The sequence below is a fragment of the Alternaria novae-zelandiae genome, assembly GCF_023758075.1.
Source record: "Alternaria novae-zelandiae strain BMP 2774 chromosome Unknown scaffold_1, whole genome shotgun sequence".
NCBI classification, from domain to species: domain Eukaryota; kingdom Fungi; phylum Ascomycota; class Dothideomycetes; order Pleosporales; family Pleosporaceae; genus Alternaria; species Alternaria novae-zelandiae.
The window spans coordinates 202,571-230,339 of record NW_026056961.1 but is presented as its reverse complement, the minus strand read 5'-3'; the positions used below and the strand labels follow the sequence as shown (position 1 = coordinate 230,339).

Here is a 27,769-nt window from a genome sequence, read left to right as displayed (position 1 = left end):
CGACAGTCGTTGTAAAGTTGCCCCTCTCGGACATGACGCCAACGGTGAACCAGCCAATCTGACTGACAAGTTCTTCAAAGCGAAGAATCGCTGAAGCGTTCGACGGTAAGCATAAACCTGCCCGTCTCGGACTTACGCTAGGATTCATGGGCCCATCTAGCCAGTGTGTCAGTGCTCTCTGTGAAAGCAAAGTATCGCTGTGCCTTCGATGGCTGTTTGAAACTTGCCCGTCTCGGACACGATACTGTGGTAGACCAATCAAGCCGCTCATCTTCTCAAAGCAAAGAATCGCTTGAGCGATTCGACAGTAAACACGAAGTTGCCGCTTCAGGACATAACGCTAGGAAACATGCCATCGAATGCTGTCGACGAAAGCGAAAAATCGCTGTGAGCCTTCGATGGCTGTTTCAAACTTGCCTCTCTGGGACGTCACGCTTGTGGCAGGCCAATCAGATCTGTTATCCCGTGAAAGCAAAAAATCGCTGAAGCTGCTGCAGCATTCGACAGTGAGTATCAAACCTGCCTGTCTCGGACTCGAGGCTTGTGACGAGCCAATCAAAAAGGATGGCATTTGAAAGCAATCTTTCGCGAACGCAGGCTTGGCCACAATCTACAGCTGTTGTAAACCTGCCTGAAGTGGAAGGATGGTGGATAGCCCTCGTTATTGACTTTCAGCGATTGGTGCAGCCACCCTGGAACATCCATGGATCACTGTGTTCGTCCTCAGTTGCAATCGGCCACACCCCCGAAACTGTTCTGGGGACGATTCAAATGCAGCTTCCTTAAGAATGTAAACTCAAACAATGAGAAGATGTTGAGCTGTATTGTCCATTACCACGCTTTTTCAAACTGAACAGCATGAGAGACATCAGGAGTAATCGCCTACAATCCAACCCATCTGCGAACAAAGTGCGAGATCCCGAGATCAGCGGCAATTAGCAGCAAACTCAAAGTTCTTGTAACAAGCAGTGACGACCTGACGCTGGCGAACTACGCTGTAATCCACAGTTTTCCTGCAAAGCTGCCTGAACTAGAATCTGCCATGTGTTCCACCAATTGAGGGGCTCAGTATTCAAGGCGGCGTCGAACTGCGCAATGCGAAGAAGCTGTGTGCCACAACCTACAATTCTCCAGATCTTGCCTTCATGGGAACGATACATGGTTCTGTTCACAAAAGCGACGTTCTTTGCGGGCTCTGGAATCATAGCACAACTTCGCTGTCGGAGGCACCTTGAACCGTGAGCAACTCACGATCCTTGTGTAACCATGGACAATCAGAACCTCAAAGAACTATCGTGAACAGTTTTGCCGCCATCGACACCTTCTCAAAACTTGCTTGAACGAGACGTCTCACGTGCCGTGTGCTGCAGTCCTCCGTGCATGACGCACGAAAAGCGCTCTTTACCCGACCGACCCTGCCGCGGACTACTCGCAGATCACTAACTTAGTATGGTCTAGCGGTAAATCTAGCCAATCAGCATGACTGCAATAACTTTTCGAACGTCGATATGGCCTCCCACCGCGATCTACACCTTGAGCAAAGTTCCCCAGTTGGGAGTCATTACGTCTACGACTGGGTCTACCTGCAGGGGGCTGAGGTCTTCATCCCTGCGACAGCGAAGTGTCGCTGTGAGCATGGCTTGGCTGCGATCGATACCCTTCCTTCGAACTGCTTGTTTGGGAAACGTCGCTGGGCGAGCTGTATGATGTGGGTGTAATTGTGGAGGCATATGTGTGGGAGTACTTTCTGATGCTCTCTGCGCGTGGGAAAAACGCTGTTGTTAAGAGCGTCTGCAGAGTTGCGATCTCCTAGGCTCGCGCAATGTGTGCCCACGAATCGCAGCATTGAAATGTGTAGCATGCTTCCTCATTGCACGTAGCAAATGCTTTGTGGTCATCGATCTGATGCAGGCAAGACGCCGTTCGCTGGCCAGTTGACGCAGCCGGGGCAATCGGGGTATGCCTCCGTAATCCACGCCATATCGAAATGTGCCTGTTTGGGTGGTTCAGCCTCGTTGCAGCCTTTCCTCTCGATCACTCATTTATAGTATACGGCGTACATTGATAGCTCAGAAGTAATGAAAAACATCATGTTGTTGACTACATGACTCTACGATTGTTCATACACACTTGCGTTGGGCTGTTGTGTTTGGCACAAGGGTGCAGGATTAATGCTAATTTTCAACGTGAAACCCACAACACAAAGAGCAAGAAAATTGGCTCCGCGGCATCAACGCATTTCAGGGTAGTCTGCATACAGGGAAAGCATCAAATCAGCGATTCTCTACACGAATACAGGATTGCAATCTATGCGCGACGAAGCGATTTTGGGTGCGTGCGGTTTCGGCGTCTTCACGGATGGAGGACAAAGCTGAACACCCTGGCGCCTACGTCAACGTCAGGCTACCTCCTTTGCCTGCGTTCACATTAATGTAGTCTGCAGAATTGTTTGGACGTTTTCTTGTATGAAGTGATATCATTATGAAATTTATCCATGCCGACTACATGACCTTAACATATTTACTACACTGCGCAGAGCTCATGTAGTCGCCTCGCCTATGCGTAGCTCGCCCACCCCATATACAGCACCGCCAAATTCCGTTCATCAGTAGCCTGCTGTATGAGCTCATTCACCGTGGCCTTGGTACTGAGCGTTTTGCTCAGTTTCTTCTCCACCACGCTAAGTGCGCGCCCCGCTTCACCAGCCTGTTCCTCCTTCTCCCTCTTCTTGTTGTCTTCCTGCGCGACCGCTGCTGCCTCTTCGGCCGCCGATTGTCCCGATGGCGCGGGTGTACCTCCCGGTGCGACAGTCGTTGAACGCGCGGTACCGTTTGCACCTGTTTCCTGGTTGGCTTCCTGCATGCGCTTCGCCTTTGTGGGTGTGACGCTCCAGTTGACGAGGGGATCGTATCGCAAGACGTTGAGGAGCGTCATGATGGATTCCCGCTCCTCGCGCAACGTGTCCATGGTAAACTCGCAGCAACGGCGGAAGACACCTTCCGTCTTTGTGTATCCCATGCCGTCCACCAAATCGCGCGTTAGTCGGAATGGCACGACTTCTGGTACTGGCAGTACGCGACCAGCTTCGAAACTCACACCGAGATCGATATGTACTACCTCACCAGACTTCTCATCAAGGAGGATGTTGTGACAATGACGATCGCCAAGACCGAGGACGTGTCCAAGGATGGAAATGGCGGCCGTAGAGCGAGTGTAGGCCAGACGGCGTTCAAACCACTCGTCTGGATCTTCGAAGCGCTCGAGTAGGAAGTAGCGCATCACGGGGTGGAAATTATCCGCAATCTTCTGCCATACTTTGACGCGGGTGGTGAGAGAGTCCTGTTGGCATGCGCCAATCTCTTTGCGACATTTCTCAGGCTTGTAGTCGCTTGGGTAGTACTTTTCGTGGGCTGGCATGACCCAGAGATGTAGCGGAATTGTGTTCTGCACAAACTCCATAAGGCCAGAACGTGTTGATAGTGGTAGAACTTTGTATGTGCGGATGCCGAGATTGCGAATACGCGTTGCGGTGTGGTTCTTTAGTAGTCGCGATACTTGATCAAACACTTGCTCCATGATTGCGTCCTGGCGTAGGTCGTCGTTTCCGGATTTGAACAGTTGCTTGTACGGTTTGCCATCGGTGCCCTTAGCAGTGATGACCTTTGGCGCACTGAGTCCGTTCGCTATTGTCATGGTCGACTTGAAGCCTGCGATCTTCGGCAAATCACTGTAGTTCATGTTCGGCCGAACTTCAATTTGAAGAGTAGCCGGGGGTACGTTGAGTTTCGGCACCCTGTTCACCAAATCTCGTGACTCCTTGTACCTATCAAGGGGTAACTCACGACCTTGCTGAGTACTCTCCTTCTCGCCCTTGAACATGGCAAGATGATGATAGACCTCGTTTGACTGGAAGATTGAGCTCCAGTACGATCGACCCCTCTTGTCAGTACTGAGCGCCGTCGCAAGGCCGCCCGCGGCTTTCTGGCGGGACTTCGCAGATTCATCCTTGGCTCGAACGACATCTTCCCTAGAGGTGGCGGCGACCTTCATCTGAATCGCGAAGATCTGATGCATTCCTGGTGTACGAAGTCAGTGACACATCTCACATTAGACCGTACCACTTTATACAAGGGAAGAGCTGAACACTCTGGAGCCGACGTCGACGTTGAGCCCCCTACTTTGCATGGTTTCATCTCGATGTAGGCTCCAGGGTGTGCGGTTTTTCCCTTGGATGGGGTGGTACTGGGAATTGACTTACCATGGTATGGGTGGTCAACGCATATACGGAAGACCAGCTCCATCAACAGATGTTGAAAATCGTTCTCTTCGGCTTGTAGTCGTGAGGATAGCTGGTTCATCAGCAAGGCGAACTTCCCGCTCGGTACATCCTTCAGATATGCCTTGACAGCTTGATTTGCCAGAGGCGTATCGGAGTATTCTAGCCACAAGGAGAACACACGAAGCGCGTCGTGATTGTACTCGTCGCTGGCGAGAAGCGACAAGAGATAGTTTTCGAGACACTGGCGAAGGAATTGCTCGCGGCCCTTGCGCATCCTCTCATATTCCGCATTATCAAGGTCGTACCAAGTCTTCGCGCGACGAGCGTTTCGGTGGTACGTCTCGCGCATCCCTTTACTCTTATCGGTCTTGGAGAGCTTCGCGAAGTCATGGTACTCTTGCAACTTTCGATCCATCACAGTTTTGATACGATTCATGTCTTCCGCCGCTTCAGGACTCTGAAGTTGCTTGTCGCAGAACAGGGCGAACTCGTGGAAGACTTGGCCTGGGCCCAAGCCCTCTTTTTGGCCTTTGAGCTCACGGATGGCAGGTTCTAGGTACTCTTTCATGATTGCATCTGGCTTGGCGAGGCGAGCTTCAGCAAGATGGTGTCCCTAGTATTGTTAGTCGAGAGATGTATGTAGGCATTCGGTAATCTTACCAGTCGAGCAAGCAACACTGGCAAACTGAGATCAACGTTCTGCGAGTCGAAATCGGCGTTGTCGATTAGATGCTGACGCATCCTTATCGAGATCTCGGTTTCACCCTGTTCCCACAGCACATTCGCTACCTCATGTTGGGCTGTAGCTTCAATGTCCAAACCTATAGCCTTGCACTCCGGTACGATATCGGAGAGGTAGGTCACACTTGCGAGCGACTCTTGCAGTGCTCCATGCTTCCTGCAGAGACTGGACGATGAAACTAGAGCCTCGACCTCCATGCCTCGCACGGTCGCAGTCCGGGTGTGCAGCGAGTCAACGAGAGCGGCATTTGTACCGAGAACGTTGAAAAGCGTCTCACGACATGATAGTAGCTGGCGCACGTCATTGAATCTAGTGATGGTAAGTATACGATCTTGGAAAGGTTGAGCGATACTTACTCGCCAGCCCGCATCCACTTCTCTCGAGCCTTCATGCGATCCCAAATATCTAGCAAATGCTCCGAACGTTCAGCTGTAATTACTTCGTCTGCCTCTGTGAGCGCCCCTAGCGTGCGCAGGCGAGTCTTCGTTGATATCGATGAGGTGTCTTTTCCGCACAGGAAGTTCATTGTCACCTGTAGTTGGCGGTCGAAGTTCTCCTGAGCCTCTGTAGCGCTCTTCGCAAAATGCAGCCCTTGGAAAGCTTTGAATAAAGTGCTTGCCTCTGTATGATTTACTTCCGGCGCTTTGATATCCCATTGGCCCAGTTTGCGCGCAGTATGCAGCGTACTCTCAACGACGTCGTCTCCAGCATCGCGGAACTGGTCATTGGAGAGTAACGAGTGCGTAAGGCTGTTCATGTTCAACATGATGAGAGATTTGAGCGTTCCTCGGGAGTCTACCGCCTCAAACTCGTTGCGCCGGCGCATTTGACTGTCTAGACGAGCGCCACGAAAGAGCAGACTCTTTACCCCGTCACCCTCGTAGTCGAGACGATCTAGCACTGACAACAAGCTGGAACCCCGATCGACACCGTAGAACGAATCAGGCTCATCGAGGTTCTTGTAGATAGAAAGCTGGAGCTGCAGCGGCACTTTTGGAGGGTCGACCCTAACAGACGATCTCCTGGTGCTGCTCTTGATGATTGGCTGGCCAGAAGATGTCTCCGCAAACAAAAGCGCACTCCTGAACATGCCACAGTCGTTCGCGGCTTGTGAAGCCTCTAGATAGTCGACGTCTAACCATTTATCTCGCTCCACTCTGGTAACCTCCTTAGGGACTGGTTGGCTTCGGAGGTAGAGGACGGATTGAATAAGGATGCGGACATGTGGTACGGTATCTGGGCTGCAATCGCGGAACCAAGTGGCCATCGCCTTCGATACGATGTCATGAACATTGCGCTCCGCTTCATATTCGTCAAGTAGCACGAGATGAAGTATGTAGGGCAGAAGCTTCTCCGCCATGTGGTTGATACCGCGGAGCAAGTCTGGAAGAGCCCCCAGGATGGGGTCGTCGATTGCAACTCTGCATAGTGCCATTGTCAGGTCTCTGATCCAGTCAGATACCGGTTGTACCGGTGTAGGTGAGACGGCTTCGCGAAGACCATCCGTCACAGGATGCGAGGTGGTATCTGGCTCCGGGGGCTTGTACACAAGGGCTTTACCGATGGCCTCCGGAATAACTCGATGCATCTCGCTCATGTACTGAGAGTCAGGCACCAATCGAGATATCAAGCGTCGTACAGCATCCTCCGCAAGGCTGACCTCATTTCGTTCGTCGCTGTAGAATAGATCGATAACCTCGTTAACAATAGCTTCTCGTGATGACTTCCCAGGAACCGATTTGGAAGTCTGCACTGACGATGCCCATGGCCGAGCCTGCGCAGAGCTTTGCTTCACTTCTCCGTAGGCGCTATATGCTCGTCCCAGGACGCGTGCGGTCCATAACAAATAACCTTCACCGACCTTGCTTCTGCGACACGACTCCCAGACTAGGGGTGCATACTCTGCAGCATCGTGATCCAAGCCGAGGACGTCATCTCGGGCGTTTGGAGCTGGTTCAAAGTTCTGGCAAAGCAAGTCCAATGCGACATCGCGTGATGTTTTGTTCAACAACTTGCGTCCTGACTTTGCGTCGTCCAGTATCTCAAGAAGAAGCTTGCTCTCCTCACTACCTCGCAATGAGTTGCCTTCGGCATTGACTTGAGCAGCGGTCGCGGTGATGAGCTTGAACGCTTTGATTGCGGAAGTGCGCTCTACACCAGTGATTGCCTGCGCGTGGGCCTTGAGATACTCAGTAAGCCAGGCATGGAATCTGTTGGCTGCATTCATAGTCGCTAGATGTTGGGATTGTTGGGTGGTGCTATCCTGAGAGGAGCCTAGGAATACTCGAAGAGAGATGAGAATCGAAAGGCCGATACCTGTAACGAAGCTGAGCTGTTGACGGAGATACTGTGCGCCGTGTTCAAAAAGATACTGCATGATGCCAACTGTATCTTCAGCACATTGCATATCGGTGAGGAAAGGGCGCAAAGACTGCAGCGTCATTTGCAGTGGGTACCCTTCATGTGCTACAGGCCCAGCCAGCGCAACTATGACTCGAATCTTCCTGATCATTGACCGGGCATACAGCGAGCCGAGAGCAGGGTGGATGCGATCGAGCAGGGAGCGCATCACATATGTATATGTGCTCGGTGACCAAAAGCCAGCCGGTCTGTCGCCCGTCCGTCTACACAAGCGTTCCAGCTGATCAGGCAGATAGAAGGCGGAGAACGAAGGCTCAATGCCTATGTTAAGGCCTTGTGCAGATTGACCAATTTCGGCAATTTCGGCTAGAACTGCAGCGGCGGGATTGAAGGCTGGTTTCTTTTCCAGCGACTTGGGTAAACGTTCCTCGTGATCGATGGTTTGAAACATGTGGCCCAACACCTGAGGGAAATGTTTCTGCACCAGGCCATAGTATTTGTCGCTACCAACCATGTCTTTCAGCAAGTTGCCGAAGCTGGAGTCGGCTTTGTTACGGGCGGAGCCCCTGCAAGTGTCCCATGCAATTGTATATGCGGCTGCTTTGCCGATATTTCTTGACAGCATCTCCTCTGCTGACATGTCCAAATGGTCAGCCAGAAACTCCACCTCATCCTTGCGCCCGAACATTATGGCTTGGCCCACCACTTCGGCTTCAATGTCACGAAGAAGGTCTGAAAGCGACGCGTAACCGAAGATAGTAAAAGGAATACGGCCGACCTTTTGGCCTCGGTCGAGCCAGGTAAATATGACTTGTGGTGCAAAAAGTCGGAATAGGCTTTGTGAATCACCGAGACCTCTTGACTGCGCCACGTTCAAGATGCATCGTTCGGCGTGGTAGGTAGCGCCTGCGATAGTTCCTGCCGTGGCGAAGATTCGATATACGCTGTGACGCAGTAGCGTATGCCACTTGGATGCCAGTCGCGACAGGACGAGCAACCGAACCGCTATGCCCTCAAGACCTTCGTCATCTCCAGGCAAGCTGCTATCGACATCCTGCAAAATCTTGTCGTGTTCGGAGAGAACGAAATCTTCGAACATTCTTGGCAAGTGCTCCGCGATATGATATTTGACAGTCATTTCGCCTGTTGACAGCAGCTCGAAAAGGCTAGTCCGTACTGATGGGACCTTGCGATTTTGCGCAAAATCGGGATGATGCTTCAGTAAGCCATGTAGAAAGACTGCTATCGTTGTCTGCAAGTTTGCTGAACGCCGGACTCCTCCTTTCGATTTCTCCATCTCTTTGACGTAATAGACATACAGGGCCTCTACGTTGTCGTAAAGATCTTGAGCCTCGCGATCGGTTGCATCAGGTAGCCAAACGAGTGTGGTTCCAATCAGAACCTCGACAAGCATACCGTTGGCGACTTCGGAGGTGTTGTATTCACGAGCACGCGGATCGATAAGAGCTTCGCTGAACCGTTCGAGGAGATTGAGGCAGTCGTTCCTAGATATCTGCAGGTTGCTGTTCCATACCGAACGGAGGAATTGACGCGAACGAATAAGGTCATTCTCCGAGAGAGACACGAGGTAATCGACGAAATCCGGGGGTACTGCTCCAGTTTCCAACTCAGTGCGTTTGGCCAGAGACGAAATAAACTGCAAGTGTGCTAGACAACATGCACGCAGAGCAGATAGGTCGGTTTCTGCTTGCACATCATGTCGAGGTACGTCGTTATCGGGAACTGTGGCTCCAGCAGTCATCTGTGAGTCAGGCTCGTCGTCCACATCCATGAAGTCATCCTCATCCGCGTAGAACGATTGTTTGACCTCTTTGCGTTGCTGGAGAGCCCGGGGTAAGTGCTGAGCCAGCTGGTCCATACCTATCAATTCGTATACGCCAGAGCTCACTCGCTTTGAAGAGCTGATGTCAGGAAGACCTTTTGCACAGGTCTCGAGGACTGCATCGACTTTGTATTGTTCCATCTGAGGCTTAGCCAGTGTAGTGGCAAAAGACTCGATCAGGGCAGCTGCGGACGATCGGAGAGTACGCACACGGCGGTCGTCAGGGTCGCTCAGAGCTGCAACAGCTGGCGCGACGATGCACAGATTTGTGACGATGCGCATCATATCTGAGGTGATGCCTTGTATGTTTGACGAAGCCATATCCTTCCAACGGTGCTGGGCTCGTTCGAGCTCGGATACGCAGAAATCAAGGATCCTGCTTCCAAGTTGCGTGGAGGAGATTTCGCCTGTGGGCTCATCGGAGGAGAAACGCGGTCCTTGTTCGATCTTGGCTACAAAATCCTTTACAGGTCGGAGAAGCAGGAGATAATGTGCGAGGTCTTTGTAACGCGCCATTTGCGTTCGGGCTTGCCCGATAGGTCCAAGTACAAGATAAGAGGCCGGCTCCGGCGGGCTGTAGGGTGCGTCCAGGCACGTGTAGAGTACGCGCAGCACATCACGAGCGTTGCAGTGGTGAGCATTCAGCGCCGAGTATGTCCGTTCAGACCATAGACCTGTATGATGTCAATCCAGCTTCAGGAAAAGCTTGATAGCGCTTACTGGGAGTCCATTTGGTGAGGAGCCAGTTAAGGATCCGCTCAGCTGTCGAACTGAAATGTGTCGGGTTTTCTTTGATTCGCTCCTGAAGAATGGTGGTGAGTAGTGATGAGCTGCTCTCCGTGAGTAAAGCCGGTCCGCTTAGTTCTATCGACAACAGCAGAGACTGGACAGTCTCAGACACTGCTGAGAAGGGAACGATGTTCAGTCGTAGGAGGACGTCCATGAGATGACATGCCGCGCGGGATATGGATACGGAAGTGACTGCGCGAGACGCGCTTTGCCATGCAGAGATCCAATAGGGAAGAAGGGTTGAGTGGGATGCTGTTTGTTGAAGCGCGGCTCTGCGCAAACGTTAGCTACGTCCGCTGTGTATAATGTCATGATATGCCTACCCTGCCAAACCTATCATTGCCCACACTGAATGTACTGGGTTCTCATCTGAGATGCACGAAGTGAGCTTCTCCAACAGCGATTGAAGTTCCTCTTCGTCAAATGGTCCTTCCTGAATCATGAACGAAACGACCTGTAGAGCTGCTCGCTTGGCATTCGATCTGGGCTCAGACACATGACGAAGGTATTCAGGGAATAATTGAGTAATGCGAACGCGTTTGCTAAAGCTCTCTTCGCTGTCGCTACGGTCGTGGGCGATGGACATCCTTCGCTCATCAAGCATAAATGAAAACCGCGCAATGGTGGATACTGTAGACCACAATCCTTCATATCGCTGATGTTCAGTCTCCATGGAGAATGCGCATGTGTTCAGAGGATGAGTCTCATTGCGAGCAGGCCCCAAGTGTCGAAAACAGAGATGATCCTCTTCAAGATATTGGTGCGCGGTAGTTTCTTGCCTCCGTCGGTAGTCGCCATACATGGTCTCAACGAGGCCTTCCAGGTCAGAGCTGGTGGTTTCGTCATCTGGGTCAGTGAGAAGGCTCGCAATGTGTGCCTCAGTGTATATCAGACTGATCATAATCTCATCTCGTAGGATAGCCTCGGACCACATAAGCTTGAGGAGCGGGAGCAATGTTTGCACCGTACGCTTGGTCAACTCGACAGATTGCAACGTGATGCGTGCGAGGACCGCGTTGACAGCGGCCAGGGCAGCCACGCCCGTACTTCCACGGGTAGTCCTCTGTTGCAAGAACTTTAGTAAGACAGCCAGAACGGCGTCAGCCTTGTCTAGCAATGGCGCATTGGAAGCCTTGACAAGATGATGCAGGCAATGGACAAAGTCTTCTGTTGCCCGAACGTGCTCTGGAGGGGTTGACTTGGTCTTGGTCACTGGCAAGCGTGGAGAGGCTCTAGAGGACGTGAAGTCGGCTTCGAGGGGAGTGCGGGCGCGGCTTGAAACATTAGTGCTCCAGCTGTTCTGTGGCTCACCTTCGGCGGGCGACTCTTGGAAGAAGCCGGCCAGAGTTTCGATGCAAAAATCGACGGCAGCATCCCAGCACTCCTTTGACAGGCGCTCAACGTGAGGCTGGTACTCTAAGAGGGATCGCAGCGTTTTTGGGAGGGCTTCCAGAAGCGGCTCAATGAGACCAGTCGTGGCGGGAAGCACCTCAATTATCGTGTCTATTATCATCTCGACCGTAGAGCTCTTGATGGTCCGCACGCCGGAGGCAATGACGTGACGCAGGGCCGATGCCGAGAGGGGAAGGAGGGCCGCAGTAGAACCAGCCTTCGTCGCCTTGGTCTTACCGTGGAAGAAGGCGGTGCGCCCATCGTGTAGGCACTGGAAAAGCGTCTCGCATAGTGCCAGGTATGATTTGTTCCCAAGAGCCTCCAGACTAGGCTTCCCGCGATTGTGCTTGAGGATGTGGATGAGGTCTTTGAGACCGCTCGTTCGGTCGACTACCCGTGAGGACTCGATCAGGACTGTCAAGCGTCAGTATAAGGCCTATGCGAAGTTCGTTTGTATAAACTGTGACAAAAAGCCGAACACTCTGGAGCCTACGTCAACATGAGAACATGCAAAGTAGGTGACCTGACGTCGATGTAGGCTCCAGGGTGTTCGATTTTTTCCCAGGTTGGCTTGCGAGTGCACTGCAGTCTGGAGGTGCTCAGTAGGTTCTGAGTTAGCAGATGTGAACGCAACAGGTCGCGACTACCTCCCGCCTTCATCGTGTGGTTCCTCCAAGGACTTACGCTTTGCATCCTGGATATTGGTCGCCCCCATGGCCAAATACTTATACGCGTAACATGTCGCGGCAACTACGCGACGAATATGGAGGCGGGACGCTTTTACATGGAGTAGGTGTAGGTCCTACGGGTGCGGAGTTATGGCGGAGGTGAGTCGTGACGGGAAGTCGCGTCGCAGGGTTTACGTCCGTGCGTCCTTCGCGTTCTGCGAAAGTCAAGCAAGCAAGCTCTCGCTCCATTGTTGAGAAAACAACACCCAAACACACGGAACACGACAGCCCACCCGCCGCAATTCCCCGGCGCATAATGCGCACGACGACCTCACGAATCTCCCATGGCTGAAGAAGACAGCCTCGCCGCCCTCCAGGGCCTACACCGCGACTTGTGCGCGCACATCGACCTGCAGCTGCCAGTCCTGGAGCGACTGCTGCTGAACCTAGAGGCGCATCTGGAAGAGCTGAAGACGCTATTGGACAAGAAGCCGAAGAACGATGCCAGCAGGCAGGCGCTAAGCTCTGGTATTACATAAACAGAGGTGTAGACAAGGAAGGTGCTAACAGCGCCAGGCAAGATCAAGATCGACGACAATGAGTATGAGGTCAACGACGACTTCAAGCAAAAGGCCCTCGAACTCGCCGACGCCCTCAATCTCGACGAGCTCGACGCCGCTGCCCTCTTCCTGGGCGCCGAGAGCGAAGCCCAGGAGCTCGACCGACCCCAGCTCCAGACCGCCGTGATCCGCTTCCACCGACGCCGCGAATATGTTTTGCTCTGTGTGCGCATTCTGATGAAGACTGCGCTGGACAATGGCGACTCGGAAGTGGAAGGCCTGCCTGTCCTGCAGGAGGCTGCCCAGATGATAGTCGGAGTACATGGCACAACCAATCTTTCGAACGCATACGGCTTCTGGACCAAGTGCTTGACAAGCATGGAGGCCGTCGAGAAGTGGCTGCAGTCCGTCGCCGAGCGCGTCCAGAGCACCCAGGTCGTTGGACAAGTGCCCCTCCCTGGCTTCGTCGAGATTATGGATTACCAGCGCCAGAGTCTCACACGACAGCACGAGAACCTAGCCGCGATATGCACGCACATGATCAAGCCCGGATACGTCAATCTCGACAACTACAAGGCTTTACTCACCCGCGCCAAGTCCCTCGACCGACACGACCTCATCACCATCCACTATGTCCCGATACTCCTGCGTCTCACATCCTGGGTCGCATCTGAAGGCAACAACGTTATGCTGAGGGAAGCGCGCGCTCTTCATGATTCGCTCATGGCTGGACGGGAAAATGACAATTGGGCGCTGAGGAATTTGCATTCGGCCACATTGACTTGGTGGTTGGCGGAGTACAGCGGGCGGTACATGGACCCCAACACACAGGACGCTGCTTTGCAGGGCATCAACTTTGAGGAGGAGGCCAACACCCGATCGGAGATCTTCCTGAAAGCACTCGGCGACGGCGCATTCCACTTCATGCTATCGGTCAGTCAGGATGTGCGCCCCACGCGCTGGTACGACCCGCAGAAAACCAGCATGTTGTCCACGCTGCTGCAGGACACCGCGGTTCTGAGCAGAGACTCGCCACAGCCAGAGGACTTCTTCAAGGAGCTTCTCATGGAGCAACTACAGACCTTTGTCGACTCGTTCATCACTCACATGCCAGACACTCTACGTAAACTAAAAGCCGAAGAGGACGACCAGCGACGACAATTACAACTCCACTTCCAGCGCTCAACTGGAGAATATCCGCTCCACCTCGAACGATTCATGGTCATTGTCGCATACGCCTTCGATGGGTTTCCGGACGCAGCGGAAGACTTTTGGAGCGATAAAGAGAGCAACCTCTACGGGTTCCTACAGTGGGCAGCCAAGCGCCAACCCACTCCCCGGATAGCCATGTTCTGCGAGATGTTACGGGCCATTGGTTCGGGAGAGGCAAATGCCGAAGCGGCGCATCGTTTCCTGCTCGAAGAGGGAGCATCCGCTTCTGGGAAGATCCGGCGCACGAGTTCACTCAGCTATACGACCATCTTCAACGAGCTGCGCGAGTTCGAGAACGACATTCACGAGCCGAAGAAGCCAATCCAAAGCGGCGTCTACGCTCAGACCATGAACCCAATCGACCAGATCGTGGAACCAGAGAGCGCAACTATGCTGGAAAGCTACCTAAGACTCATTGCACACATTTGCCGACAAAGTTCTTCTGCGCGGACGTGGATCCTGGATCTCAAAGAGTATTCCTTTGCTGGCATCTGCTTTGGTCTATGTACCGACAAAGTTGAGAGCGGGCTTCGAGCAGCCGCTTACGACGCTCTGTCGGCTCTACTTGTGGGCAAGGACTTCACCCGTGCAGATGCCATGTGGAGTCTCTTGGATGAGTGGACGGTCAATGGCTTCTATACTGGATCCAGGCAAAACAACGCCTTGGGTGCTACACCCAGAGATGACTTGTGGCCAACCCTCGCCGACGGATATGACGAGTCCATCGCCCTGGTTCGTTTCCTTCACTCGCTCGTAGAGCCATATCCGGAGAACGAAGGCTTGAACGACAGTCTACCATTCCCCGAGGGCCTGGGGTCGGCGCGCAGGATGCCGGGTATTGAGAGCTACATTGACTTTGTCATGCAGCAGGTGTTTGCAGAACGTTCCTTGGACGTGCTTGATCCGCTACAACGCAGCGTCATGCAATGGACATGCTTGCGCTTCATGGTAACATGTCTTTCCACGTTCAATGAGAATCTTGTGGTGTTCGCGAACAAGTCTAGCATACCTGTTGATTCGGTCATCGACCCCACATCACTTGCTGTGTACGTTGCGCTTCACCCATTTGCACGCGTCATGGAGTGGCTCTTCAACGACAAGGTCCTAAAGGCTCTTTTCGTTGCATCGCACCACGACGTGACCGAGGTCGACGCTGCTCCATCCGACTCTCCATTGATCCAATCCCTGATGCTTAGCATCGAGGTGATGGATCTTGTGATGAAGCTCCAGGCGACATACCTGGATATCGTCAAGCCAGTTCTCAAGCAACAAACGTCGTTCCAGCATTCTCCCGTGTCGAACCTGTCGCTTGCATCTTTCGAGGATGCGATTTTGAACAACCTGCAGATTATCGTAGACCTGGGACTCTATTGTGGTACCGGCCACGAAGCTTTGACAATTGCCTCTCTTCAATTGCTAGAGAAGATGGCGTCTTCGCGGAAACTTGCAGTCTCGCCTGCGGGCTTCGGACAACGATCAGGGCGAAGCAAGATTGTTGGCATATTAGAGAAAGACAATGAAGCCGAGCGCATCGGCCGGTCCCTCTCAGGCCTAATGCGTTTCAGCGCCGAAGAGCTCGAAGCTGGCGAGGATGCTTCAGGATATGTTGTCAAGCTGCGCGTTTTGGACTTCTTGAACAGCTGTCTAGCTGCCGTGTCCCTCCGGCCGACCATAGCGCATATCCTTCTCGGCTTCTCATGTGGACCCAACACTGTCCGCGTTGGAGAGAACAGCCTCTGGTCAAACGGACAAGCCTTGTTCCACAGCATACTTCTTCTTGGGGTTCAGTATCCTGACAATGACGGCGAACAGTTCATAGCTTGGCGGTCTGCTCTTAAGACCCGATGCTGGGATGTTTTGCAGAAGCTCTGGCGGTCACCGCTGACGAGCGCGCTTGTGATGGAAGAGCTCCGTGACAACGAGCTGCTCTTTGTGGAGGCCCCCCAACTAACTCCCATTACCCTTGATATACCCTGGGACGGAATGTCACTTGCGCAAGGGCTCGAGGTCACGCCTAACGATTACTCTCCATTCTTCTCAGGACCACCAGCACTCGCCCTCCAGAGCTTCCTTCAAAGACGTGCTGCTTTCCTCGACTATGAGTCGAGAGAGCTGCGTTTGACAGTGAAAGAGAGCATGCCGACTATGAAGTCTAGGATCCAATCTGTCCTTCTCGGTACCACGATCCGGCCTGGCGAGGACGCAATGCCAAACCCGAACATCTTCGATCTATTCGACTTCATCGAGCTGACCTACCCTGAGCGCGCTCTGCCAGATCAACACAAGTTCTTCGAAGGTGTCAATCTGACCTCGTGTCAGGAAGAAAAAGAGGGTAGCACTCTCTACTCCTTGCCACTCCTGGAACAAGTCATCCGATTGAAGATGAAGTACTGGCGGAAGGAAGGAATACTGAATGATCAGGAGCAAGAAGAACAACTCGTTGAGCAAGCGGAATTGCTCATGGCTATCTTCGTGGACTGGAACCGTCGCACACAACTTCTCCGCTACCACAAGGACATTCTGCAGTCGTGGGTTCAAGTCGTCATGGTCGCGGTACACAGCTGCGACTTCGAGAACGGCGCGCGTAGTTCGTTTATCATGCAGACGCTACAAGTCATCCTACCAAAGCTTGAGCAGTCATACTCCTCCGACATCTTCACGGCTCTCCAGCTCGCCAGCCTAGCAGAGGCTCTCATCCAAAAGGTCGACTTTGAGTCAACAGCATTTGACAAGACTGGCGACTTTGCAAACGACCGCCTTTCTCAACTCTTCCGCGCCGCGCTCATTGGCATATACAGCCCCGTGTCCACCGCCGAACTGCGAGAGTACTGCTACCAAATCTGCTTCCGCTACATTCACGGCACCTTCAACAAAGCAACCCCGAACTCCCTCCTCGGCCGCCACACCCTCAGCGCCATCAAGAACTGCGGTACCAACATGCTCGAAGTAATCTGCGACGACGCCTACAGCGGCCAAGGAACCTGCAAAGTATCCGCTCTCCTCCTCCTCAACGCCTTCGTCTCCGCCGCAACACGCCAATCCTCCAAATACATCCTCGACAGTTTCGTATCACTAAACTTCGTCGGCGTTCTCGTCGACAACATCAAGCACATTCCCGAAGAACTTTCCGCCGCGGCCGCTCCCCTGGTCCCCGTCCTACTCTCTTACTACGACGCCAGTCTCGCCCTCCTCCTCCGCGTATGCCAGTCCCGGCTTGGCTCCGCCCATGTCCTCAACGCCGGTCTCTTCCCCGCCATCCGCGACTCGCAGCTCTTCTCCGTAGATCCGGATATCGGTCTTGAATTTGACGATCCCAACGCGCTACGCAAGTACTACGAGCTTATGCTAGCTGTGTTGCGTGTTATTAACGCTGCGGTCATTGCGCGGGGGAGGCAAAACGACCAAACGGTGTTCCAGGCGAGAGAGTTCTTGAAGGATAATAGACATAGCATGGTCAGTGTTTTCAAGAGGAGTGTCAATGTGGGTGTGGGGATGGGCGAGGAATTGCAGCAGGATATTGTGGATTTGGTGGATTGTTGGACGGTTTTGGTGGATGTTACGGGGTTTTTGCAGGTAACACTTCTTGACACGAAAGGCGACGAGGATGTTGATGCTAACACTTTGCAGTATGAGGATCAGTCGAGTGCGAAGAAGGTTAGGGTTAATATGTTCTCTTGATGAACATCACGCTTGGATGAATGAAGGTGGAAGGAGCGATCTCTTGCACGCTTGCTGGAACTGCGAAATTATATAGTAATAGAAGAATTATTCTAAACTCTTGTCGCTTCGTGTCCTCCACGCTTGCAGTATTGGTGTGGGTGGACACCACGATCATGAAGTAGTAAATAACATAATGTTGAACGTGATGCATCTAGACACTGACCCGCGAGACCTGGTCAGAACTCGGGCTCAGATTGCACCTCATACAGGGGAAAAACTGAACAGGCCTAGAGCCTACATCGACATTGGGTCATCTGCTTTGCGTGTTTCTATGTCAATGTAGGCTGTAACAATAAAACTGTAGGCTGCAGGTCTGTTCAGTTTTTCCCTAGGTTGACGTGACTGGACGTTGGTGTTGTGCCTTGCTTGGCATGCCATCCAGATCGGGAAAGTATCCAAAATCCGTCGATTGCGGGTGTCTGCATTGTTACCACAGGCCTCCGAGCGGTTACCCAGCCGAGGATATGATGCACTCACATTTCTTTCCCAAACTTCGTAATACTGGCCGAGGGCTACATCAGACTCAAGGGACACCTCTTGGTCATACCCAGTTTCTTGTGTACAGATCGTACTGCACGATGCGGCGCCTGTTGCAAAGGCCACCTCGCCGGTGTTTCTGATCGTACCGTGGTTGACTGACGCTGCGCTACCGACCAGGCAGCAATGCCACGTATCCCGCGTTGAATGTGAAATTATAACACAGACACTACTCCCTCACAATCGGCACAGTACGTACAGCTGCCCAGTCACACCTTCTCACGTCATCGACCCCAGCCAAGCTCGACGATGGCACAACACACACCTGTCGAATGCACGGGTGTTCGCCCTGTGAACACGACCACCCCCGACCCTACCGGTACTTCACTGCCACCCCTTCTCCGCCTACCCCGCGAACTCCGCGACCTCATTTACGAGGAGTATGTCCGCGTGGACGGTGGATACGTCTACAATCCCGAAACAAACAGACTTGCGCATGCAGACGGCTCGCCGATAGACTTGTCGCTACGTCGCGTCTGTCGACAGCTCGCATCGGAAGTCCAGGGCCTTGCGTTGAAGCTGAATACTATCACGTTCGAGACATGCTTTGCAGAGGCTTCACGAGAAGACGCAGGAATGCATCATTCCATCAATACCAAGATTGAACGTCGCAAGAGAGAAGTAATGAAGATGTTTGCTCCACAACTGTTCACCTCTGAGATGGCCAGAGCAGTAGCGGATGTCCACCCATGGTTTTCGCCAGTCATTAACGGATGGAGTCGACACTCCTTGCCTGATCTCAAGGCACTGACCATGCGAGGGGTATACTGTGGTGAAGCCCCTTCGTTATGGCGCGATTGCGTTCACGACGTGTTTCGTCAGATCTCGAAAAACCCCGAGCTCAATGCGACACTACTGGAAGAAAGCACGGCTAGGCCCCGACCCACCACCCTTTGGCCTCAGCCCTGGATTCCAGCCGATGGTCAACAGTTACTCGAACTGGCTGAGGCAGACCCGAAGCCCTGGCAGATTCTCAGCAGAGCTGAACGCGATAAGCTAGCTGCTGCAGCCCACGCTGAGCCAGCCACCCCGCACTACAAGTCACGAACAAAGTATACCTATTCCGCTGCTTCTGTAGCCATTCGCTTCCTTGGAGCACTGTCTCCTTCCAATCTTGCGGCTGTTCGACAGATCAAACTTCTAGAAACGCGCGAGACTGTAGCATTTCCAGAATGCCATGCGCGCGGTTTTATCCCGATATGTCAGCAATGCTCACAACTACGCATACATCGCTTCGCCAGTCTCTGGAGGAGTGTCTTTTCCGTTCCGCTCCTGCAGAAAGCCGACTACTGCTACGCCAACCAAGATGAGATGGATAGCTCAGTAATGAGCAGAGATCGACTAGCTGCTAAAGACATCACTCGTGAAGTGGGTAAATGGGCGATAGAAGCATCCATTCTACCTTCGCTTGGGATGCCGGAGGAATGCTTCACACTTGTTCTTGATGGTGAACCCACTCCTGCTCACACCGCCAAGCTCTTCCGGGTGGTCCAAGAAGAGATGGCTTTTCAGGACGCACTTGATCTTGCTTACAACATTGGCTCTCTGCCGTTGCCAACATGGCTTGACCGAAGAATACAGACCGGATACATGTACGAGGGTCTCCCGGACATCATTCGATCGCTTTCCATCGGCAGTCCACTAATACGCTGCAATTTCGATCCTGGTCAGCCTCAGGATGCTAGGAAGAAAATGGAAAAACGTCATGGATGGAACTTGAGCGACTGGACAGAATCGTGGAGCAGAAGTCGCGAGTATCAGACTGTGGATCCACTACCTCCATGGCATGAACTGCGATGGCAGTATGTGATAGTGTAATAGCGGTTCGAGCAATCGAACTACGGTGTGGAATCACGATATGGAGAGAAGCGATAATCGTGCGTTTGGTAATCCCTGGGTTTTCAACATCTTTTATGTACCTAGCTTTGCTTGACAGTCTTGAAACCCTAGTGTTCAACAATCTCTCATAATACAACCTAGTTGCGGGAGAACCTGTTCAAGAACATACTCATAACACTTCGAATACATGTTCCAGCCCATCGGTGTATCCCAGACCTTCAACTTCCACCGGCACTGAGTGGTGGCATCGGACACGACAGTCGCATCTCAGAGGACTAGCCTCAAGTTAGCATATACATACCCTTTACGGATGATGAACTTACAATTTGTCAGCAGGCATCGACATGATCGTTGATACCTTCGAAGCGATGTCGTAATCGAGAGTCCTCCGCGATACCGCCAAGATTCCCTCCCATGTTTCAACGTTGCTCTCTTTGAAGTAACCAGAGAAGGTCACCTTTGGCACATTCCTCAGGCGATCGAACGCCAACGTAAAGAACAGATCAACAAACTTCCTCTGACAGGAAGCTGTCTTGCAAAGCGTGTCATATACATGACGCCACGGGTCGTTGATGTGAAGAGTGCCGTCGCTAAACGGATTTTTGGGGATCTGGAAGTCGAAATGCAAGTGGTCAAGGTTTAGGTTAGTGAGAATATCGAGGGTAACTTCCCCAGACGAAGTACAAGGCTTGAATCCGCGCTTCCAACTGCTTCGGAAACCTAAGAGACGGAATAGCTGGCTGTTGCTCATGCTGAGTGCTAATCGACTGAGGGTGTTGAAGCCAGTCGTGGATCTCACCGACTGAAGTAGCGGGATAGATGTACCCATAGTGTGGAGACGGGTGTAGCGCTTAACGGTGGACTCCCAGAGCATCTTCTGGAACTCGAAGCTGAACTGCCGGCTGACCAGGAGAAGGCTCCTTATCCAATGTGAGTTTTTTCTTGACAGCCAATCAGTGGAAGTCACATCAGGACCCAGCCGTTGTGGTTTGCGGCATCCGTACGTGGGTTTGGTGACTTCGTAGGGTACATCAATGCCGATGTTCTTGGGCCAGCCAGCGGTTTGGAAGGTAAGACTTGCTAGCCCTTCAGGCTCGTTCTCCAGGGGTGCGACGTGAACGCACGTTTCGGACTTTTCAATTTCGCTCACACTCATGAGCGCGGGTAGTTCCTCATCTTCCGAGTCATAGATGATGGTCTCGTCGTCAACGGTACTACGTTCTCCTTGTGATCTGAGCAGCGCGTAGCATGGTTCGCTGCTGTTGTCGTTGACATAGCAGTTGCGGCACTCAACTTTTGCTCGTGGCCAGATAGCTGGTCCGATCAAAGTCTCGAGCACCGTGAATCGCAGTTCGGTGGGAAGTCTCATGTAGTCGAAAGCCTGCGTCATCAGATTTGTACGCTGAAGATAGAGGTGGTATTAGAACATACTTGGAAAGGTGTGCGCTCTTTAAGAGACTCATCTTGAACTGAGTAACTTCGAGGCGTATAGCGCTTGTCCCAAGTCTCATCCCATTCTAGGTACATGACGTTGGCTATGCTCCGTCGCTTTTCGTGTTCGCTATCCTGAGGAAGGAGGCATGAGGCACACTGCAGATTTGCAGACATGGTTGTTGAGAATATATTAGATTCACAACATTGCCACTGGGTAGTACTTGCGCCTGTGCTGTCTGGGAAAGGGGAGTCATCGCCTCGAGAGGTATGCCATCTATAGGTCCGCGAGTGACTTATACCGGATCCGGTATAGCGGCTTCATCGAGATAGTACTGAGATGGTCAGCTACCGCGCAAAAGGCGACATGCCGTCACTCGTATACATCGTCATCTTAGCATTTGCAGCAAAAAAAAGTGCATATTCATCACTGGCTGATGCGCAAGCATTCGACAGCGCCGTGGGAGCTTTCATGAAACCATGACGTACCGAGGTAAACCGTCAATAGTTTGTGCACGATAACGCTAGGCATGGGTTGCTAAAAGCCGTGGCGGGTTCCCGCTGCGAACTTCACCACGTCACCACCCGATCGTGGCTATCTCAACATCTGTTCGCGTCGCGTTCGCGCTTACTCGACACGGTCTTACTCGACAGCAGTTCCCTGGACTATCACGTGGCCATTGAGATCCTGAAGCTGTCGCAGCATCCCGCGTAACATCGGCGTTCGATATAATATCGCGACAGTCCTCCCGGCATTCATAACGCATCTGCAGTGAATGCGACTTCTTGTGCTCGATGATTGAGCCAAGACAAGCAACCGAAATGCCCGCTACGGAAGGTGCACCCTTGCCCAGCCATAATGATAGTGTCCAACCGCCCAACTCCATCGAACGGCCCGCCATCCTCCGTCTGCCACGCGAGCTTCGGGATCTCATTTATGAACATTACATTCGCATCGAAGGCGGTTACACATACGACTATGCATCGAACAAACTCCGAGAAGCCGATGGTCGTCCTGTCTCTATCGCCCTTACCGCGTCGTGTCGACAAATTGCTTCCGAGCTTCGTGGCCTTCCCTTCAGCTACAATGCAGTCACGTTCTCTACGTATTTCTCGGAGTCAACACGGAAAGATGCGGGCGTCTTTCATAGCACCGTGGAAAGCATCTCACTCGCGAAAAGAGGGTTAATACGGTATCTGATACCACTTCTGCTTACAGAAGACATGGCACAAGAAGCTAGTCAAGCTTTTCCACAATTTGAACACATCTTTGACGAGTGGGAGCCTGGAAGAAGCATCGACGCGCTACGCAATTGGGACTTTACTGGCGGTGAAGCCCGTTCCGTGTGGGAAGACTTCAAGCAGCTCATTTTAACTTTACTTTCAAAGCATCCCAGGTTCCTCCAAGTATTGGAGGCAGCCCCTGAACATTGCACAAGGCGTAAAGGATGTAAGGTCCCCGGGTTAAGAAATGCTTGCGTAGAACCCTGGTCAGTTCCCGATACTTTCGAAATGGAACGACTCGCGGACATTGTGAATGTTGAGCCTGAGCGGCCGGATTATTGGTCCAGTACCCGATACTGCTTTTCTGCAGTACATGCAGCTCTCCGCTTCCTACAATCGATTCCTGCAACGACCCGCGAAATGATACGCAAAGTCATTCTACTTGAGGACCGTCCATCTGTGGCGTATCCACAGTGTCATGGACGAGGCCTGATCCCCTTTTGCCAGGCACATAAGGAACTCTGCTTTGAGCGTGTCGTCGACCTGTGGAGAAACGCATTTCCCGTGTCAACCAGAGCAATGTACGACTACATTAGAAGAACTCAGGATGGCGACGATGCGAACACTATGAGAGATGATCGCTTGATCTCTGCGACAATCAGTGATGCCATAGGTTCTTGGATGACGGAAGCGCAAGCGCTGCAAGATCTTGGAACGCCAGAGGGGTCACATACCCTCGTATTCAACGGCGCACCTAATCCAGAACAAGCTTCACGTGCCTTTCAAGTGGTACAACGAGATGCTGCCTGGCAAGTAGCCCTAGATGTTGCATACACAAAAGGCACGCTTCCTCATCACTCGTGGTCAGAGCGGCGGCTTAAAACCGGGTATATCACCGAGTGCTTTCCAGATGTCGTCGCAAACCTTTCAAAAAAGGATGCGCCTATTCGATGCAACTTCAGCCTTGGTACCCCGTACAGCGCCAAGAAGCTGGGCCTAGATCATCGCGGATGGGATGATGATGATTGGGTGTCTCGTTGGAACTCTTATGAGCAGGCCAAATTCCAGACAGAGCCGCCACTCCCTCCTTGGCATATCCTGCGATGGGGCTATGTCCTTACAAGATGAAATGTCGCCATACATCTTAGGCGCTCACATCTCTTAGATTTCGTAAGCGTTGCGCAGATTTCAGATCTCACTGGATGGAAGTTTGCATCGCGTGGGCACCGTGGCAGTGCAACCACTGTTGGGCGTCTCTCTAGTCCCAGACTAGCACATCCAGGGACTGTGGCGTTGTATTCCCTCTCGTTAGCAAAGTATGGGAGCGGATGGCTTCTCCCAGGGTTCCTTTGATCTATATGCTAACGATTTGCGGTTGTCGCATCTCGATCTCACGCTCAGCATCCAATGTACGCACACCATTTCGGCGAATAGATATTAAGCAGGCCAACACATGAGACCTAGAAGGAACAGAATTGCCATTTTCATGTACGTTCGCCTGGACGGTTAGCACTATAGAACGAAATACGTTAGCTTAGTTGAGTCCGCCACATTGGTGAACCGGTGGCACTGATATTCGCAAACACGATGACTTTCAAGATGCTCGAGGGCGCAGCGCGGAATCAAGCCGTGTTGCGGGCAATGGCAACCTTTGGAACCATGACAGGCCCATAGGGTACTGTCTAGACACTAGTACCGATAAGGCAAAGTAGACCCACTGAACAATATTCGGCTCGGTACTGATTGTTGCTGCCTTCGCGCTAGGACACCTACCCTCTACCAACGAAGCTTCATCGATACGCGTCGCATGTTGTGTATTTCTGCGAATATTGCTTTTCGTCTACCATGTCGTCACGTGAAGGCATGTAACAGCATCAGCAACCAGTCGTTCTGATGGTTCTGGCTACCACGTTCGACCATCTAGGCAGCGACGATTGCTGTGCGATTGATGCACGACTAGGTGGGAACATGGTACACAAGTATTGCAACTCCGGCTATTAGAACTCAACGTGGCTTCAACGGCCTCTTGCCACTTATATACAGCAGACGTCGCTCCTACTTGCTTCCACTTCAACTTCTTCATCACGCTCAAGACAATCACACCACTACAGGATCATCATCCGGGTCTCGAAGCAATGATTTTTGAGTATTTGTTCAAGCTCATTAGGGCATTTCTATTAGCTTCGATGAGAATTATTCTGTTCGATCTCATCAGGAGAGTTCTTTTTGCTCTTATCGGGAGATTTCTGTTCACCCGCGCTGAACGGCGCCGGCTTGCGCACTACAGGGAATCCAAATACAACCGCCTCAGAAGACATTGGTACGATCTCGTCAACGGACCTCGGCCCTTTTCCATCAGGAGACTGTTCTTCAATGCTCCACCTACCATAATCACGCGCTGTACGACCATGGCCATGGCTTCCCCAAGTCGCCCAACGCACATGCAACTACAGTCACCTCTCTTCCGAATACCGCGGGAGCTACGGGATCAGATCTATGGCCATTATCTAATCTGCGAAACGGGCCTTGAATACGATTTCAGCAAGAACAAACTTACTCGGACGGACGGCGAACACATCGATCTATCACTGACGTACACATGCCGCGAGGCCGCAGCTGAGCTGCACGGTCTGGCTCTTCGACTCAATCAGATCACCTTTCGTACCGCATGTCCGGGCTCATCAAGATTTAACAGAGGGAAGTTTGACGTTGGTATGAGAATATTGAACAGTAAGAAGGAATATTTACTCGACGAGATAGCTCAGTCTTGCTTGACGGACGAGATGGAGAAAAAGATAACTCTTGTTTATCCACAGTTTGCCCCTATTGTGCGGAAGTGGAGACTGGGAGGCCGAATCGGGCAGACGCTCCGCGGCGACTTCACCTTTCGCGAGCCACCTTCCGTATATCGCGACTTCGTTCATTGCACTTTAAAAATCTTGGAGAACAGCCCACACTTCAGCATGCCTTCTCATCTGTTGAGTTTGCCGCACCTCAAGCCTTGGCAATACCCGGATGATGAAGCTCTCGAGGAGATTCTCAGCATCACATTCGCTAGAGAAGCACGTCCTAATGTCCATAATATTTCACGGCCTGTGTATTGGGACGGCCGCGGAGTCATCGTCTCCGCTGCTGCTTGCGCCATCCAGTTCTTGAGCTCTCTTCCAAGGTCGATACGCTCAGAACTCAGGCGAATCGACCTAATCGAAGACCGCAAGTCTGTATCATACCCGGAGTGTCATGCGAGAGGTCTGATTCCATTCTGTCAGGAAAACGAAAAACTGCGTATTCACAGCCGTGTCGATGTCTGGTGGAATCTACTTTGGGAGCATCATTGGGGCAAGGTGAAAGTACACTCAAGGGATATATCGCGAACTTTGGCAAAGTGGATGGGCGAAACGATGGCCCTACCTCTTTTGGGTATGCCTAGTGAGGCATTCATGATGACATTTGAGTGTGACTCCGCGCCGGAAAAAGCCACCGAGGTTTTTGATGTCCTACAGCGAGATGCTGCATGGCAGGTTGCTCTAGATTTGAGCTACGAACGCCAACACCTACCAACCCCTTCATGGAATGATCGCAGGCGGACCACTGGGCACATCTCCGACGACTTTCCCCAGATTTTGAAAAACATAGTCAACAATGACTCTTTCATACGTTGCGACTTCTTCCCGGGAGAACCTCACGACCCGGAAATGATTGTCAACCAGCATATGGGTAAGTCACTCGACGAATGGGAAGAGCTCTGGCGTTTTCACACGCCACTGAAGATCTCAATGCCTTCGAATAGGCCATCGTGGTGCACCACGCGCTAATTTCACTATCCATGCGGCGGCACAAAGTGAATCGACAATGTTGATGCAGTTCTGACACGTCATTGCCTCGTGCTTAGTGGTACTCGAACGGGTTGCATGGTCGCAAGAGCACACGTCCTTTCAATAGTCTTGTCCAAGGTTACCATCTTCGCAGCGAAGATGAACCTCAACCCTTCGCCATACAATACAAATCAAATATCACTGTTCGCAGGCCTCATGCACATATACTGCACGTATTCATCAGTTCAACTGTGAGCAAGGTGAGATAGTTGCTTGGTATCGTGAACGTTCATGGCGGCATTTCTCCCCTGCAGCTATTTACTGTGAAATTACGATGACTTGGCCAGGGAAACGCTCAATATATCCACCAGAGTTCTCGTGATGCTGGCTAGTAAGTCCGTTTAGCGTAGAGATCACGCACATCGCGAAGATACTCATCAGGATCTTCTTCCACCCGAGCCGGACAGCCAAACCAATCCGAAGGACCATCGACCAGAACCATTCGATGATCCCAAATCCCCAATCTACGCTTGAGATCTGCAAGATCCCGCTTACGTATCTTTTCCTGCTTCAGGAAATTAGGGCTGTTTAGGCTGTCTTGCATGACAAGTTGTGTGACAGATACCCGAAGAGAACGCTTGAATTTCAGCAGCTCTGACAAGTACCACCAAGCCACTTCGTCTTCATAATAGCGGGAAGTAAGCCGCCCGCGGGATCTGCACCGGTGCCAATCCGGGGGGATCCGGAAAATCAACTCGCGGAGTCGCGGGAGATTTCCTAAAATGGTGACAAGCGACTTGCATAAGTCAATCCAGGTACTCCTCTGGCAGCTCAAGGTCTGCTGTGAAAATTCCGGGCAGACGTGTCTGTAGTAGGCAATCGTGCCATATTGATTGTAAAGACGAGTCTCATCGCTGTAGACCGGTTCGTCTTCATGGAGAAGGGGGGGCGTCATGGTCAAGGTCTTCAACCATCTGCGATTAACAGGCCCGATGTGATTGAGGAACCGCAACAGTTCGAGGTGGTCGTACGTACTCCAAAAGGCGAATCTATTTTCGCCATAGAGGATCTGAGCGCATTCATCGTGCATGGCGCTGCATGTACGCAGGAGACTGAGCGCTAGTTTGGTCGGGTGTTTGCCGACAGTCTTGTAGTAGACAAGGTAGATGGGATGGTCCTGGACGAGAACGTAGCGGTAAATCTCGACGCGTAGTTCGGTTGGAAGTTTGAGGAAGGGGAACGGTGGGCCAACCTGCACATATCAGCACAGACCTTTTGTATTGCCGTCCGTTACACTTACGAGCTTACGCAGGCTCCTCTTATGATCGAATAGTGCCCGATTCGATCTGTAGGGTTC

The 27,769-nt window shown here is 52.2% G+C and overlaps 3 protein-coding genes across 3 annotated transcripts; 1 reads left to right on the top strand and 2 right to left on the bottom strand.

Moving 5' to 3' along the window:
* Window positions 1-2,556: 2,556 nt before the first annotated feature.
* On the bottom strand, window positions 2,557-12,121 carry J4E88_000064 (uncharacterized protein; the record flags this gene model as incomplete). The annotated part of the gene is made up of 7 exons (XM_049393745.1): window positions 2,557-4,076; window positions 4,259-4,892; window positions 4,940-5,330; window positions 5,378-9,899; window positions 9,946-10,286; window positions 10,338-11,820; window positions 12,091-12,121. The coding sequence occupies 7 exons, from the start codon at window positions 12,119-12,121 to the stop codon at window positions 2,557-2,559; spliced, it is 8,922 nt and encodes a 2,973-aa protein (XP_049259574.1).
* Window positions 12,122-12,418: 297 nt separating this feature from the next.
* Window positions 12,419-17,524, top strand: J4E88_000063 (uncharacterized protein; the record flags this gene model as incomplete). The annotated part of the gene is made up of 3 exons (XM_049393744.1): window positions 12,419-12,602; window positions 12,651-17,419; window positions 17,474-17,524. 3 exons carry the CDS (start codon window positions 12,419-12,421, stop codon window positions 17,522-17,524), a joined length of 5,004 nt encoding a protein of 1,667 aa, XP_049259573.1.
* Window positions 17,525-20,261: 2,737 nt separating this feature from the next.
* Window positions 20,262-21,550, bottom strand: J4E88_000062 (uncharacterized protein; the record flags this gene model as incomplete). The annotated part of the gene is made up of 2 exons (XM_049393743.1): window positions 20,262-21,323; window positions 21,374-21,550. 2 exons carry the CDS (start codon window positions 21,548-21,550, stop codon window positions 20,262-20,264), a joined length of 1,239 nt encoding a protein of 412 aa, XP_049259572.1.
* Window positions 21,551-27,769: the final 6,219 nt, after the last annotated feature.